At 48.7% G+C, this 14136-nt stretch overlaps 1 protein-coding gene and 1 long non-coding RNA gene across 2 annotated transcripts in view; one reads left to right on the top strand and one right to left on the bottom strand.

The window, feature by feature from the left end:
* Positions 1-428: 428 nt before the first annotated feature.
* PSMD3 (proteasome 26S subunit, non-ATPase 3) lies at positions 429-11196 on the bottom strand. The gene is made up of 12 exons (XM_083469941.1): positions 10890-11196; positions 8193-8383; positions 7650-7787; positions 7045-7181; positions 6747-6937; positions 5123-5226; positions 4854-4968; positions 3971-4090; positions 3369-3472; positions 2229-2384; positions 1912-1962; positions 429-943 (listed from the first exon to the last, which is right to left on the bottom strand). Exons 1-12 carry the CDS (start codon positions 11068-11070, stop codon positions 866-868), a joined length of 1566 nt encoding a protein of 521 aa, XP_083326067.1. The 5' UTR covers positions 11071-11196; the 3' UTR covers positions 429-865.
* The window catches only part of LOC310690855, a 10699-nt gene continuing 7678 nt past the window's right edge, over positions 11116-14136 (top strand). The window contains exon 1 of the long non-coding RNA XR_014518214.1: positions 11116-11245. This is a non-coding gene — a long non-coding RNA (uncharacterized lncRNA). The remainder of the gene's footprint in view (positions 11246-14136) is intronic.

Genomic DNA, 14136 nt, shown 5'->3' with positions numbered 1-14136 from the left:
GGTACTAGTAAATGGACAGTTCTCACAAGGAGGAAGTTACAGATCCTTGGGAAAACCTATTTGTATCAGGGCCAGTTCATAATTAGTATTAGGACAAATGTTCACAACTTATCTGAAAGAAAAGGTGAGCAATCAGGCGGCCAAATTTGCAGATACCATATTATTCCAGACGGTGAAAGTGGGCTGTGTGGTCCCATTTGTTTCAAATTTTAACTTTTCATGTATTTCATTTTTTCCGTTGTTGCTTGTTCCTTTTTTTTTTTTTTTTTTTTTGTCTTTCACCGATTTCTAATGACGCCAGTATTCTGCTGCCGGTAACTTCAGAGTTCTCAAATTTCCAGGCCATCGTCTACTAAGCAGAGAAAGCTCCCACCTTTCTAAAGACCCCGAGACTGCTGTACTGAACATCAACCTGGACAAAAGGCACATTCCATTTCCCCCAAACTTTTATTTAAAAGCCCTAAACAAAGTTTGACAAAAATCTCCAACTGCAGTTGCTCTGCCCAGCTAGAGCTGAAGAGGTGATTCACAGTGCCACCAGATTCGTCTCCCCCACCCCCATTCGTCCACCTAAAAACCGGTAAGGACAACTGTGAATTCATTTAGGCCCTTGCAGGTACATCCATGACTGAAAACCACAAAGTGGCCTTTAATTTAGAGGGAGGCCCACCCCTTTAATCTGGGGTGCTGCTTCCTCCACCACAAGCAGCAAGAGGGTTTTGGTTTTTCCCCCTCTGCACCACCCCCAAACATGCAGAATATAGAAAGAAAGGCAAGTTCTGGGTTTCAGCCAGTAGACAATGGTTTGTATTGGGCAAGAAACAAAAAAACAAAAAAAATATATATGCAGCCATCCCCCAGAGCATCAAGGAAAACCATCATCGTCGTCCTCTGCCATTTCCTTGGCGAATTCTAGATCCTGCTGCTCCCGCTCCCGGCGCTCCTGCAAAGCAAAAGGGAACCATGTGAATGGGAGCTCTGCAGGTTGAGATGAAAAGGCACTTCCCTAAAAGGAGAGCTGAAGGATGGCATCTCATACAACCCCACGAACAAGAGCACAGATTATTTCCTAGAGAACATGTCACATTTCTCTTCTTTAAAGTTCCTATGGGTAAATATGTATTATAGGGGAACTATATCTTTAAACTGAGTAAGAACTATGCTTCTGGGGCTATTTACTCTGAACGAACGAGGTTGTAAAAGATGCACACTTTTATGTTGCTGGCTACTATTTTGGCCACACTGAAACAACAAGCAGCACTCTTCCTGTGGCTTGCCCGACACTTTAGTTACTTAGAGCATCAAAATGTTGAAAACCCACCCACAATGGAGCAAGGGAGGCTGTGGGGTCACAGAGGCTAGTCTGCCTCACCCCACCCCCCACAGACATGCCTCTCTGCGCATTTGGTGTGTGTTAAAAGGGATCCTAAACAAATACATAAGCATACAAAACTAACGTGTCTCTTTCAGATTTTGTACAAGCAAAGACAAACCTGAAGTATTTACAGAAAAACAAGGAAATGTAAACCCAAGAAAACAAGGAGGCAGGTGTGCCTGAATCTGATGCAAGAAAAACTTCAAATAGCTGTAAGATGTGTTAACTCCTACCAATAACAACTTTCATTTTTTAAAAAATCTAGCCTTTGATTATGAAAATATATTTGAAAGCAAGTGGGCGGTATCTGCGGCAATCACAGAAAGCTGCTGAAGTATTTTAGCAGGGCTTCAGTGTCCTTGCCCCTTCTCTGTCTAGCGAAACTATAATAAATCGCACAGAAGAGCAAACATGATGGATTAAATGGTGCAAATGTGCTTGATTTACATAGTTTATATAGGTCACATAATCCAGCTTTCTTGGCACAGAATTTTAATCCCTTTAGTGCAATGTACACATGGCTTGGGAATCCTCACCTCTGCAGACTCCAGGTCCTTGTTATAAGACTTCGGTGGGAACCTCATAGCCTAGAAACAGCGGCAGGGAATAAGAAAAGGAAGGCAATTATGAATTGGAAGGCAGGCCTCACGGCAAGAAACTTCGCCATAGGGACTTTCAATGGCAGAAGTACAAACAATGCAAACAACGGGCTTATTTCTGAGTAAACATGCCTAGGACCACGCTGCAAGAGTTCCAACAGCAGGACTGAAGTCCCACTTTTTTATCCAGTGCAAATGCAGGCAGGCCCAGGAATGCCCGCTGTAAGATAACTGCTGCACACTTGCTCCATTACCTTGACAGACATATTGTGAATGTCGAGGCAGAAGGAGATACGCTGGTGGAAGGCCAGCTGGGGCTCCCGTGTGGAGTAGATGTCAGTCATCTCCTTGGACTGGACGTAGCCCTTCTCGTGGTTGATGCTGGCTTCAATCACGCCATCCCGAATGGCCTGGGAAAAAGGCAGCACATCATCAGTTGCCTTCCAGTGACTACATCCACAAGAGCCAAGACAACTCTTTCGTTCTATGATTCTGTTTTCTCCAGCTCCAGAGGCTACAACCCGAACCAATGGATTCAAGTTACAAGAAAGGAGATTCCGGCTCAAGAACTTTCTGGTGGTAAGAAGCTGTTTGACAGTGGAAAGGGGTGGACGCTCCTTCCTTGGAGGCCTTTAAGCAGAGGATGGATGGCCATCTGTCATGGATGCTTTAGCTGAGATTCCTGCATTGCAGGGGGTTGGACTACATAGCCCTAGCAGGGTCCCTTCCAACTCTACAATTCTATGATTCTAGGCTAAGATTTTAATCCAGCATTGAGAGACAGGCAAGTCTTCCAAAAGGCCATACCCTCACATTCCAGCTGGGTTATGGTGGGTCTTTCTGGGGAAAAGCATTCACCACCACACACTCACAACTGCTTCCTATTTTATTAGTTTACATGAACAGGGCTGACTAAGAAACAAAACACACAGCAATAACCTCTGAATCCTTTGGAACTTTGAGGGAATTAATAGTCTGCTACTGAGGCTGGTATCGAACTGCCTCACCCAGTTGCTCATTGTGTAGACTGTGGGCAGAGACATAAGAGGGCTAATGGTAAACAGGACAGAATGAGGAGGAGAAACAGGCGTGAGCCTTTACATGACACAGTCTGTATTGCCAAAAAGTCCCTCACATATTTCCTGCGCACACATTTAGAGCTTGTATATTCTATGCCGGGAAATCAGAGCTTAGAGTTATCTGGATTATGGTGGCCCAACCCCTGGTATTTTTCAGTATCTTGTGAGATACTGAAGGATGAACCCCTAATTCTTGGCAGATACATCATGGCATTTGTTTTAGGACCCAGAGGTGGTCAGAGCTTTAACCAAGTGAGAGGGTAAGTAGGGATTCCTATTCAACTCAGTAACCAAGGCAACGCTGCAGGCACTCACCTTGGCAACAATGAATTCAGCATCCTCTGGGCTGTCCAGCTGCAACTTCTGGGCGATGTCAGCCAAGGAGATGCGCGAGTACGAAAGGCTGATCATGCGGACACCTACACAAGAGACAGAAAGGCAACCTTTAAAAAGTGCAAATGGGGTGAACACACTTAAGGGGCATCCACCAGGTATCTGCCATCTTTTCCCTCTGGCTCAAGGGGCAGCTTCTGCAGGAGCAGGGAACTGCCTGCCACCCGCACACCCCAAAGGAAGGTGATACATTCAGTAGCAACCCAGAAGTTTATAGTGAAGACAGATCAAGCTCAGTGACAGAGCGCCTGCTTTTGCAGGAATAAGGTCCCAAGTTCAAAGCTCAAGAGTCTTCAGGTATGACAGGGAGAGAACGCTGCCCGAAATCCTGTAGAGCTACTGCCAGTTAAGTGTAGACAATACAGAGCTAGCTGGACCAGTGGTCAGACTCAGAAGAAGGCAGCTTCCCATGTTTGTGGATGTGCGGCCGAGTTGGGATTTCAAACACTGTTCCAAACCCAATCCCCCATGTTGTCCTGAGATGTGATATCATATCATGACTCGAGGATTTGGTGGTCGCTCACCTGTCTTAATCACATTGTGTCTCAGCCGGATGATGAGGGTGTATGTCCCATCGGCCTGGAACTTATCACTAAACTGATCAAGGACTTGGTTGAACTTGGCCAGGTTCCCAGTCCTAACAGCTGCAAGGAAAGAAGAGAGATTCAAGAAAGGCGAAACACAGTGTACATATGTATGGTCTGCATGCACACACATACATGTGGTGTGTGCATGTACGTGTGTAAGTAACTGCAGCCTAGGAATTCTAACTCCCTCTCCTGCGCTCCAGTAAATTTATCCCCTTGCTGAGGCCTTGGATTAGTGTGCAGTGTGTCTAAGGGCTTCACCACAAAACTGAGTACAAAGTACAAGGGCTATGTGTTGCAAACTCAAACAAACCATCACCATGACTTTTTAAGTGCTTGTGGGTGGGCAATGCCGTGCGCACACTGTCCCCACCAGTTTTGCATGGCTGGTGGTGCTTGAAGGATGGGAAGTGGGCCACTGCTCTGTGCCCACAAGGGCCGCCCTCTGCTAAAAAAATGCACTGTATTACGCACACCTTGTGTGCAAAAGAAAACAAGAACATTTAGTGCAACACCTTTCAAATCAAAGAGGTTACTGATTTACAATCAGTATGACACGGTTGATGCAGGAATTAAATGAGGAGGGAGAGAACCATGTACACCCCCCATGAGCTCCTTGGATAAAAGGTGGAATATAAATGCAAGAAATAAATATTCAAATGGACTGTCTAGTAAGAGAGATGCTGAAATCACTTAAAATGGAGGGGGTGAATTGCATTGTTACTAAAGAGTGTTTACTCCACATTCTAGGGTTTTTTGTTGGGATTCCAGTGCTGCAGTACCGTTGGGCTGCTGCGTCTTCACCAGCTGCGCCACTTACCCTGCGTCAAGAGAAAGTACGGCATGAGAGATCTCTTCAGAGACGGCTGCCGAAACTGCAGTCTATCTGGGATCTCGCCTAATAGCAGCTCCACCACTATCAGCAGCTTATGGACCTAGGGCACAGATGCAAGAGATGCAGTTTTGTCCTGCTGTCTCAACCACAAAGCAAGACTCAGGACTGCGGAGAGCTCTGTGTACAAGTAGCAGACGCACTCCCTTTTCATCGCTACTCCACAGCGCCACCTGGAGGTGCTAGTCCCCACTCACCGTCTGTTTGAAGCCAACAGCTGTGTGTTGTGGCGCTTTCCGCAGGGCGTTTGTCATGGTTCTCCGAGCTTCAGAATATTCCAATTGGATGGCCTTGATGCGTCCTGGAAAAGGATAGAAGATCAGCACTAGAACGGCTTGCCAGAGATATAACAAGATAAAGCTGCCTCCAGAGAACACCTCCGCCCAGGGTTGATTTTGCATTGCACAGGAATCTGTGGAGTGGGGAACGGGATGGGAGGTTCCTTAAGAAAGGCTTATTTGCTACAGTCACTCTTGGGCACTGTGCCACCTATGCCGATCCTGCCCATCTTAATTTCCATGTGGTTTGTGGCTAGCAGGGAACTTTCGCTTTGCAAAAACGGCACTCGGTTCATATACTGGCAAATCTGGGCTACCCTAGCCAAGTCTGGCCCAAAGTTCTTTGTTGTCCTGGGTGAATCAAAGTTTTGTTACCCTCTCCACCTTGTGTCTCACTGAATACTGAGCAGCGTAACAATAGCAGATGAAAATAGTGACCTGTTTTCTCATTTACATTTTTAATGTCCATCACTTTGTTACTTCCTCCCTTTTGCAAGTATACTATGCCTTAGACAGCCGATGGAGAGTTGAAGGTTCTCAGCTGCATTCCCTGGAGTGCAGCAAATATAAAACCCAGCTGATGAGTGACTAAGCTGCCTCTTCGCGCCTCCTGCAGAAGTGCAGGTAACAGCTTCCTGTCTCTGGGCAATGCATGTGCCAGGAGCCCCTGCACATGTATTTAAGGCTGAATTTTCAGTATTTGTTTCACCACATTATGCTTTTAAAACTGTAATTTGCTTTGAGTTCCCCATTTGGAAGAAAAGCAGTATGTGTGAAAATAAGTGAATAAATAGCTTTTTGTAGAAAAACACTAACACAAAGCACAGCGGGCAGGGAGAAATTGCTCTGGTCTGCTCTGAAGCCTTAAGCAGCTGGTAAAATGAACATGTTAAAGTTTTTTCTCTGTTGTCAGAATCTTAATCCAACCAACCTTAGCATCATAGATTTGTATAGTTGGAAGGGACCATGAGGGTCATCCAGTACAACCCCTGGGATGCAGGAATTGTTTGTCCAATGTGGGGCTCGAACCCACAACCCTGAGATAAAAAGACTTAAACTACAGGTTTCTTGATGGGTTCGCATATGAACCTGGATGTCAGTGCCAACAACAGACAAGTGTCAAATGTGTTATCTGGTTTTGAAATTGGCATCATCATAACTTGTGTAACTGTTGAAGAATCTCAGAAATCAGAGGGACAATGGGGATTTCATGTTCTGCACAGGAAACCTCTTGGAAAAGTAAGGGATCCCTCTTGTTGTTCTGGCTTCTGAGATTCAGAATATTTTTTTTCTTGTTTTCCTCCTCCAAAAACTAGGTGAGTCTTATGGTCTGGTGTGTCTTATAGAGTGAAAATACGGTAAACTATGGGAGAGGCTAGCATGCCTAAGCTTTTCAAGGGATCGGCTATTTCACTTTTTGTGTTTGGGGGGCTGGGGAGAGATATGATGACATAATACCAGTTACACAGGTGCCTATTTTGAGCTCCATGTTTGACCCCAGGCCACCCAGGATCTCAAAAAGTGGTGAAGTGCCGACTCTCACCTGTGTAGTAGAGGTACCTGGCCCACTCATTGTTGTTTGCCTGCTCAGGGAACACCGATTTGGAGACCAGCTTTTCTGCCTGGTCATAGAGGTCGTAGTGAAGGTAGTTCCTCAGCAGCAGATTCAGGAGGGTAGCCTGGCCATCTGCATCATGGCGAAGTGTCGCTGTCCTTAAGCGGGCATGAAGGAAGCTTTGAAAGAAGGAATGGAGAGAGGCTGTGTCAGGAGAATGCTTGGGGTAAGAATATTGTGGAGGAGGAAAGGAGGAGGCCAGAAAATTGCAACATCAAAAGCTTACCTCCTCACCACATCCAGCTTGTTCAAGAACTCATAGATGCGAGCGTGGTAGTAGTAACACTTGGCCACCACCAAATCAAGGGCTCGGCGGTTCTGAGGACTTATTTTTTGCATCAGATCGTCTGAAACTTTCTGGGCCTGGATGGAGAGAGAATTCATGTGGTGGGCTTGCAAGGCTGCAAAGATGAGTTCCTCACAGTGACACTTAGGGCTCCAGGGCAACATGTGCTTGTTTAAAAATGTAAGTTTTGAAACAAGGTCTGCAAGAAGCACCCCTTATGCCCCTCATGGAAATTCTTGGTGGAAGCAAAGCAGGCTGCCATAAATTACTGGGTCAGAATTGGCCTAGCAGAGCCCTTGCTCATCTCCAAACAGAGTTCACCGAAGTCTATACCAAGACTTGGTGTTCTAAGTTAAGATTTTGTGTTTCAACCTACAGCTTTTTAAAGTGTCTAGCTGGGTCTGAGTTGAGAGGAAAGTGATGAAGGATAGTGTCTATTTTTGCTCGCTTATTTCTCTGCCCTCCCTCTAGATCTGTATCCAAACACTGGCAGTTCTTTGCTTTCCACTGGGGAATGAGGCACACAAGAGCAGGTGGTGCATTACCTCTTGGTAGCGCTTGCTATTCATCAGATAGATGACCAGGAGTAGCTGGAGATATGCTTCTACCTCTGGCAGAAGAGGAGTAGAGGCTGCCTTTCCTGTGCGGGGCCGGAACTGTAGATCAGCTTCCGTGTCCATAAGCTATAAAGTGTGACATAGAGACAAAGAGAGAGGTGATCAGAGCAATGAGAAGGTGCCATCCCACTCCACCTTCTGATTCTCAGAGAATGCTACATATTAATGCCTAAGGAGACCAGATGTTGCCCACTTATTGCAACTGAATAGCTAGTAAATCTTGAAATTAGTTACAGGCAACACTGAGCAGCAAACCAAAATGGTGCTAGCGCTCCACAGAGCAATGTTGAATTGGGCCCCAAAGAATCATTTGAAGGATGCCAAAGTGGGAGTTCTCCAAAACATGCACCAAGCCTCAGTAAAAAAGGTAAAGGTAAAGGTCCACTCGCGGACGGCTCTGGGGTTGCAGCGCTCATCTCGCTTTATTGGTAAGAGTACCCAAACCTCCTGTGAACCTGCTTTGTGACTTGCCTCCTCCAGGAAGCCAATGAGGAAGTCCCGCACAGCACTGTTAGATGTGAAAAAGCCATTGATAGCTTTCTGGAGCACATTGGGGTTGAGGCGTCGGGAAGTGGAGGGCAATGCTCTCAGGGCACGCAGGACGTAGCGTGGCTCCTTCCCAGATACGGCTTTCTCCAGCTGCTTCACATGTTCCTTAATGTCTGCAATGGTCAACAAACAGCACCGTTAGATGAACAGGCTAAGCTATATGGTGTGGTGGTCAATTCCTACCAACGGTTAGAGCAACTGAACATTTGACCAAAAACCTCAAAACAAAACAGAGCTGAAACAACAAAACCCAAGAAAACACCTAGCGTTATATCAGGCAACCTACAGACTGTAAAACAAGAGTTTCAGCGCCTCTAAACAGCAAGTTAACTCAGATTCCCAATCAATGATGAAAGGAAGCTATTTGCTAGGAAGGGTAGTTTAGGGGGATGAGTCTACATGAGCAATGTATGTGCTTGATTACTAGGGCTACGTGGTGCTATGGTGGCGATTTAACATCCTATCTCTGTTGATACAGCACTGTCTGTACTGGTGTAGCACTGGGTCAGGTGAAAAAGCAATGTTAAGTAGGCATCAGTGACGGGACGCTAGAAGCTACCAAAATGCGCCAGGTACCGATGTTGAAAATGCTCCAGACAGATTCAGTAGAATCAAGGCGAGATTCAGGGATGCTACCAAAGTAGTTATGGCCAGTTTGGGAGTTACAGAGAAGTAAACATGTCATTTGGTAGAAGTAGTATGTCAGTGAAAAACAGTGCTTTAGAGACCCACTGGGAAAACCATTATTAAGGCTTTATTATTAAGAGCACTTCTTGAAGTCAAATGAGTAGTATCCCTCATTTGGGATAACTTTAGCCAATCCCTGTTGTACTCACAGGGCAGATAAACAGTATATCACTTTCCTACCATTTATGTGTAAACTGGATTCCAATCCACACTGGCTCTCATGCATGGCGCTGCAAGCAATTTTGTGCCCACTTCATACATCCAATGAAGACTTGCCACAATAACCCAGAGCTCCTGTGGCAAGGAGTGGGCTGGTGGAAGATGCGACTGTACTTTTGATCTTAAAGCAGAGGCTCCTCTGCAGTGAACTGCTCTGGATGCCCAGGATGCACCCCTGTGGTCATCTGATGGTCCCGCTTTCTCAGTTCTGACCCACTTCTGCCTCTCTTCCTCTGCAAAACCACTCTCCTCCATCTTTTAAAATTGTAGGTAGTTATAGTATCCATTTGAGTGTATGTAGTGTTCCCAAGTATGAAAGCTTGCTTTAAAAACCTAACACATTTTGGACGGCCGCAACAATATAGAAACCAGCCCATCTTTGTGCTACAGAGGTCAGAGTGCAATCCTATACATGTCTGTTCGGAAGAAAGCTCCGCTGAGTTCAATTAGACTTTCTCTCAGGTTACTATGTACAGGACTGCAGCCTTAGTCAATATGTCACTGGCATGAAATCAATATCTAGATTACAAAAGCGCTGCTGAGTGGTTCAGTCATGCTCACTTTCTTCCAGCAGGCAGGTCCACTCACCAGCCTACTCTCTCCACACTTTGCTGTAACCTAAATAATTTTTATTGCACATTTATTAAAGAAAACAAAAAACAAAAAATGGAAAAAGCAAAGCAAACAGAAAATTATCAGCTCATATTCACAGTGCAACAAGCAATACAACCATCTTAATATACACATACAGATCACAATATGCCACCCAAATAGGTATCCAAATGAAGCTGTTTATAGAAAATGAATTCAAATGTTAACAACGGCTTTTTTATTTTCAATTTGTTGTCAGGGAGATTCATAACAACCAAACAACAGAAGATCTAAAACAGAGTAAGCCCAGTTATACACATACAATGACAGAAAATTAGCAGCAGAAAACAAAGCCTCTCTGCAATGAACTTTCAATAAACACATGTAAATTAGTATGCAAGGATGAGCTCAGGCAAGTCTTTTTAGAGAAGGAATTCCAGTGTTACAGTGTTATATTACAGGGTCCATTCCTGCTAACCCAACACAACCGGAAGATGGAAACTGGAGCAGCACCCCCCCTGTTGTTGATGGCAATGAACTTTGTGTGTGTTCAATCTCTTCTTCCAAGAAGCACACAAGTGGTGACTGTACATGTTTACTTGGATGCAAATTGCAGAGCAGGAAGCAGAGGGGTGAAAGCTTCTGAAGTAAACATGATGTAGAACTTGGGATATATAAAAACCACTACCTTGCCCCGAATCCCGGTATGGTGATATTAGGATTGCAGGATCTTCTGCGCATTTACGCACATTTTTAAACACCTGCTGACACGCTGCCCTCCCTACACAGGAATGCTGCGCGTTATTTCTGTCTGAAACCCCCCACGCCCCCCCCTTGCACCGCGCTGTATACTCCAAGTCTCCCCTCCCACGGGACACCCGGCTATTTTAGGTGGGCGTTGCTGCAGCTTAGCCCCGCCCCTCCAGCCGGGCGGTGGATGGATACCTCTCCACCTTTTTCCAGGTACACAACGCGGCCGGCCAATAGCCGCTCGGCACTCCACTGGCCACGCCCTCATCGAACCCACAAGGTGGGGGTTGCTGCCGCCGCCGCCGCGAGGCGTTCTAGCCACGCCCATCCCCGCGCGCCCCGTCTCCTGCCTCCCCCTTCCCCCCACCTCACCTTCGAGCGTGACGGCGTCGAGCTCGCGCTGCGACTTCTCCCCCGAGGCGGGCTCGGCCGGGGCCGCCTCCTCGTGCATCTCAACGTCGGCAAGCGGCGGGGGAGGCTGAGGGGGCTCTGCGGGCGGCGGCTTGGCCTTCTCCGACCCGGCGCGGCGCCGAGAGCCGCCTTCCTGCTTCATGGCTTCACCTTCCACACACACACACACACCGGCTACGGCCGTGACTGAGCAACTATCGCGGAGGACGACGGGAAAAGCCGAGCAGGCTCGACGAGCCGATTGCCGAACCGACGGACGCGGGCGAATGGATTGATTCCTGGCTCCCTGTCCCCACCCCTCACCCCGCGTCTCCATGGTAGGGAACCATAGAGAGAGAACGGCGGGCTGCGACGCCGCGCCTCGGCTTCCGGGTTGCGCCTCTTCCTTTTTTTCTTTTTCCTTTCCCCTGCCGGGAGGGAAGTGCCTGAAAGCGGGTGGAGGGAAGGAGGGGGCAGGCCGGCAGCCAGGCAAGCAAGCGGGAGGAGCGGTGGGAAGGGCCTTCGAACTGAAACAGTAATACATTTTTAAATTACTGATTTAATTTATATACCGCCCTTTATCAAAAGATTCCAGGGCGGTTTACAATATTCTTAACGGGTGTGTGGAAATAAGAACCAGAAGAATCTTTATTTGCATCAGCCACTAGCCATGGCAATAAAAAATAAATAAAATGTACTGAAGATAGAGGTAAAAACTTAACTATAGAAAATACGTTTTGGGGGTTTACATCAATAATCAAATAATAGATCTTTTTCTAATTGCCTCCGCTAAAAACCTTGCAGTGTGTGAGACAGAAAGAATGTGGAAACCCGCCACCCTTTGTGGGGCAAATAATAACAAGCCCCAAAACAATGGATTCATTAACGTTGAAATCCTATGCATACTTACTCTCTTGTATGTAACAGGACTGCAGCCTCACATTGCATCATTTTAAAAAAATCATTCTACATCTTTTTAAAAAAATTATCGTTTTACAAAAGGGTGCTGAGTGTCGTGCTGCATAAGTAATCGTGCATGGTTGTTGTTGTTTTAAATAAAAAAAGAATCGTTTATTCCGGGAGGAGTTGAGGATCCTCCCTGCATCAGAAAGCACAGAGAGCCAAAGTGGCCGCATTAAACTCGGGAATCTGCCAGCAAACTTCACTGCCTTGCATTTGCAGCTGGGCCAGTCAGTGACCTTCTCTTCTCTTCTTTTCCTTTCCCTGGTCTTTGGGTTGGAGACTACATTTCTCCCTCAGCAGGCTAAGATCAGTGCTGAAGCAGGGCCAGGTATAGTATCCAACTCGGGAGAAGGATGCTTTTGAAATACAGTGGTACCTCGGGTTACATACGCTTCAGGTTACAGACTCCGCTAACCCAGAAATATTACCTCGGGTTAAGAGCTTTGCTTCAGGAAGAGAACAGAAATCGTGTGACGGCTGCAGCGGGAGGCCCCATTAGCTAAAGTGGTGCTTCAGGTTAAGAACAGTTTCAGGTTAAGAACGATCCTCCAGAACGGATTAAGTTCTTAACCCGAGGTACCACTGTACTGTGTGAACTCTTAAAGCTAACCAGATGTAATAGCTCGTCTCTTAAACTGCTGGCTGTAAACATTCTGTCTTTTGCTGCTTAGTCAAAGTAGGAAACCAATGAAGTACCGTATTTTTCGCCCTATAGGACGCACCGTCCCATAAGACGCACCTAGTTTTTTGGGGGGGGAATAAAGGGAAAAAAATTATTTCCCCCCCAGGCGCGGGGCTGGGGCAGCCCGAGCTTCCCCCGACCCCAGCCCCCAAACAGGCAGCTCTCTGCAAGCCGTGGGAGCCCAGCGGTGGCTCCCGCTGCTTGAGGAGAGATCCGCGAAGCCTGGACGCGCTGAGATCAGCGCGCGCAGGCTTCGGGATGCCGTCAACTCTCCCCAAGCAGCGGGAACGTTCCCGCTGCTTGAGGAGAGATCCGCGAAGCCTGCACGCGCTGAGATCAGCGCGCGCAGGCTTCGGGATGCCGTCAACTCTCCCCAAGCAGCGGGAACGTTCCCGCTGCTTGGGGAGAGGTCCGCGAAGCCTGCACGCACTGAGATCAGCACGCGCAGGCTTCGGGATGCCGGCAGCTCTCCCCAAGCAGCGGGAACGTTCCCGCTGCTTGGGGAGAGATCCGCGAAGCCTGCACGCACTGAGATCAGCGCGCGCAGGCTTCGGGATGCCGGCAGCTCTCCCCAAGCAGCGGGAACGTTCCCGCTGCTTGGGGAGAGATCCGCGAAGCCTGCACGCGCTGAGATCAGCGCGCGCAGGCTTCGGGATGCCGGCAGCTCTCCCCAAGCAGCGGGAACGTTCCCGCTGCTTGGGGAGAGGTCCGCGAAGCCTGCAGCTCTCCCCAAGCAGCGGGAACGTTCCCGCTGCTTGGGGAGAGGTCCGCGAAGCCTGCACGCGCTGAGATCAGCGCGCGCAGGCTTCGGGATGCCGGCAGCTCTCCCCAAGCAGCGGGAACGTTCCCGCTGCTTGGGGAGAGATCCGCGAAGCCTGCACGCGCTGAGATCAGCGCGCGCAGGCTTCAGGGATGCCGGCAGCTCTCCCCAAGCAGCGGGAACGTTCCCGCTGCTTGGGGAGAGATCCGCGAAGCCTGCACGCGCTGAGATCAGCGCGCGCAGGCTTCAGGGATGCCGGCAGCTCTCCCCAAGCAGCGGGAACGTTCCCGCTGCTTGGGGAGAGGTCCGCGAAGCCTGCAGCTCTCCCCAAGCAGCGGGAACGTTCCCGCTGCTTGGGGAGAGGTCCGCGAAGCCTGCACGCGCTGAGATCAGCGCGCGCAGGCTTCGGGATGCCGGCAGCTCTCCCCAAGCAGCGGGAACGTTCCCGCTGCTTGGGGAGAGATCCGCGAAGCCTGCACGCGCTGAGATCAGCGCGCGCAGGCTTCGGGATGCCGGCAGCTCTCCCCAAGCAGCGGGAACGTTCCCGCTGCTTGGGGAGAGATCCGCGAAGCCTGCACGCGCTGAGATCAGCGCGCGCAGGCTTCGGGATGCCGGCAGCTCTCCCCAAGCAGCGGGAACGTTCCCGCTGCTTGGGGAGAGGTCCGCGAAGCCTGCAGCTCTCCCCAAGCAGCGGGAACGTTCCCGCTGCTTGGGGAGAGGTCCGCGAAGCCTGCACGCGCTGAGATCAGCGCGCGCAGGCTTCGGGATGCCGGCAGCTCTCCCCAAGCAGCGGGAACGTTCCCGCTGCTTGGGGAGAGATCCGC

The sequence above is a fragment of the Podarcis liolepis genome (assembly GCF_965112155.1).
Source record: "Podarcis liolepis genome assembly, chromosome: 13".
Classification (NCBI taxonomy): Eukaryota; Metazoa; Chordata; class Lepidosauria; order Squamata; family Lacertidae; genus Podarcis; species Podarcis liolepis.
Note: the sequence above shows the minus strand (reverse complement) of the source record. Positions and strands in the feature narration are given on the sequence as shown.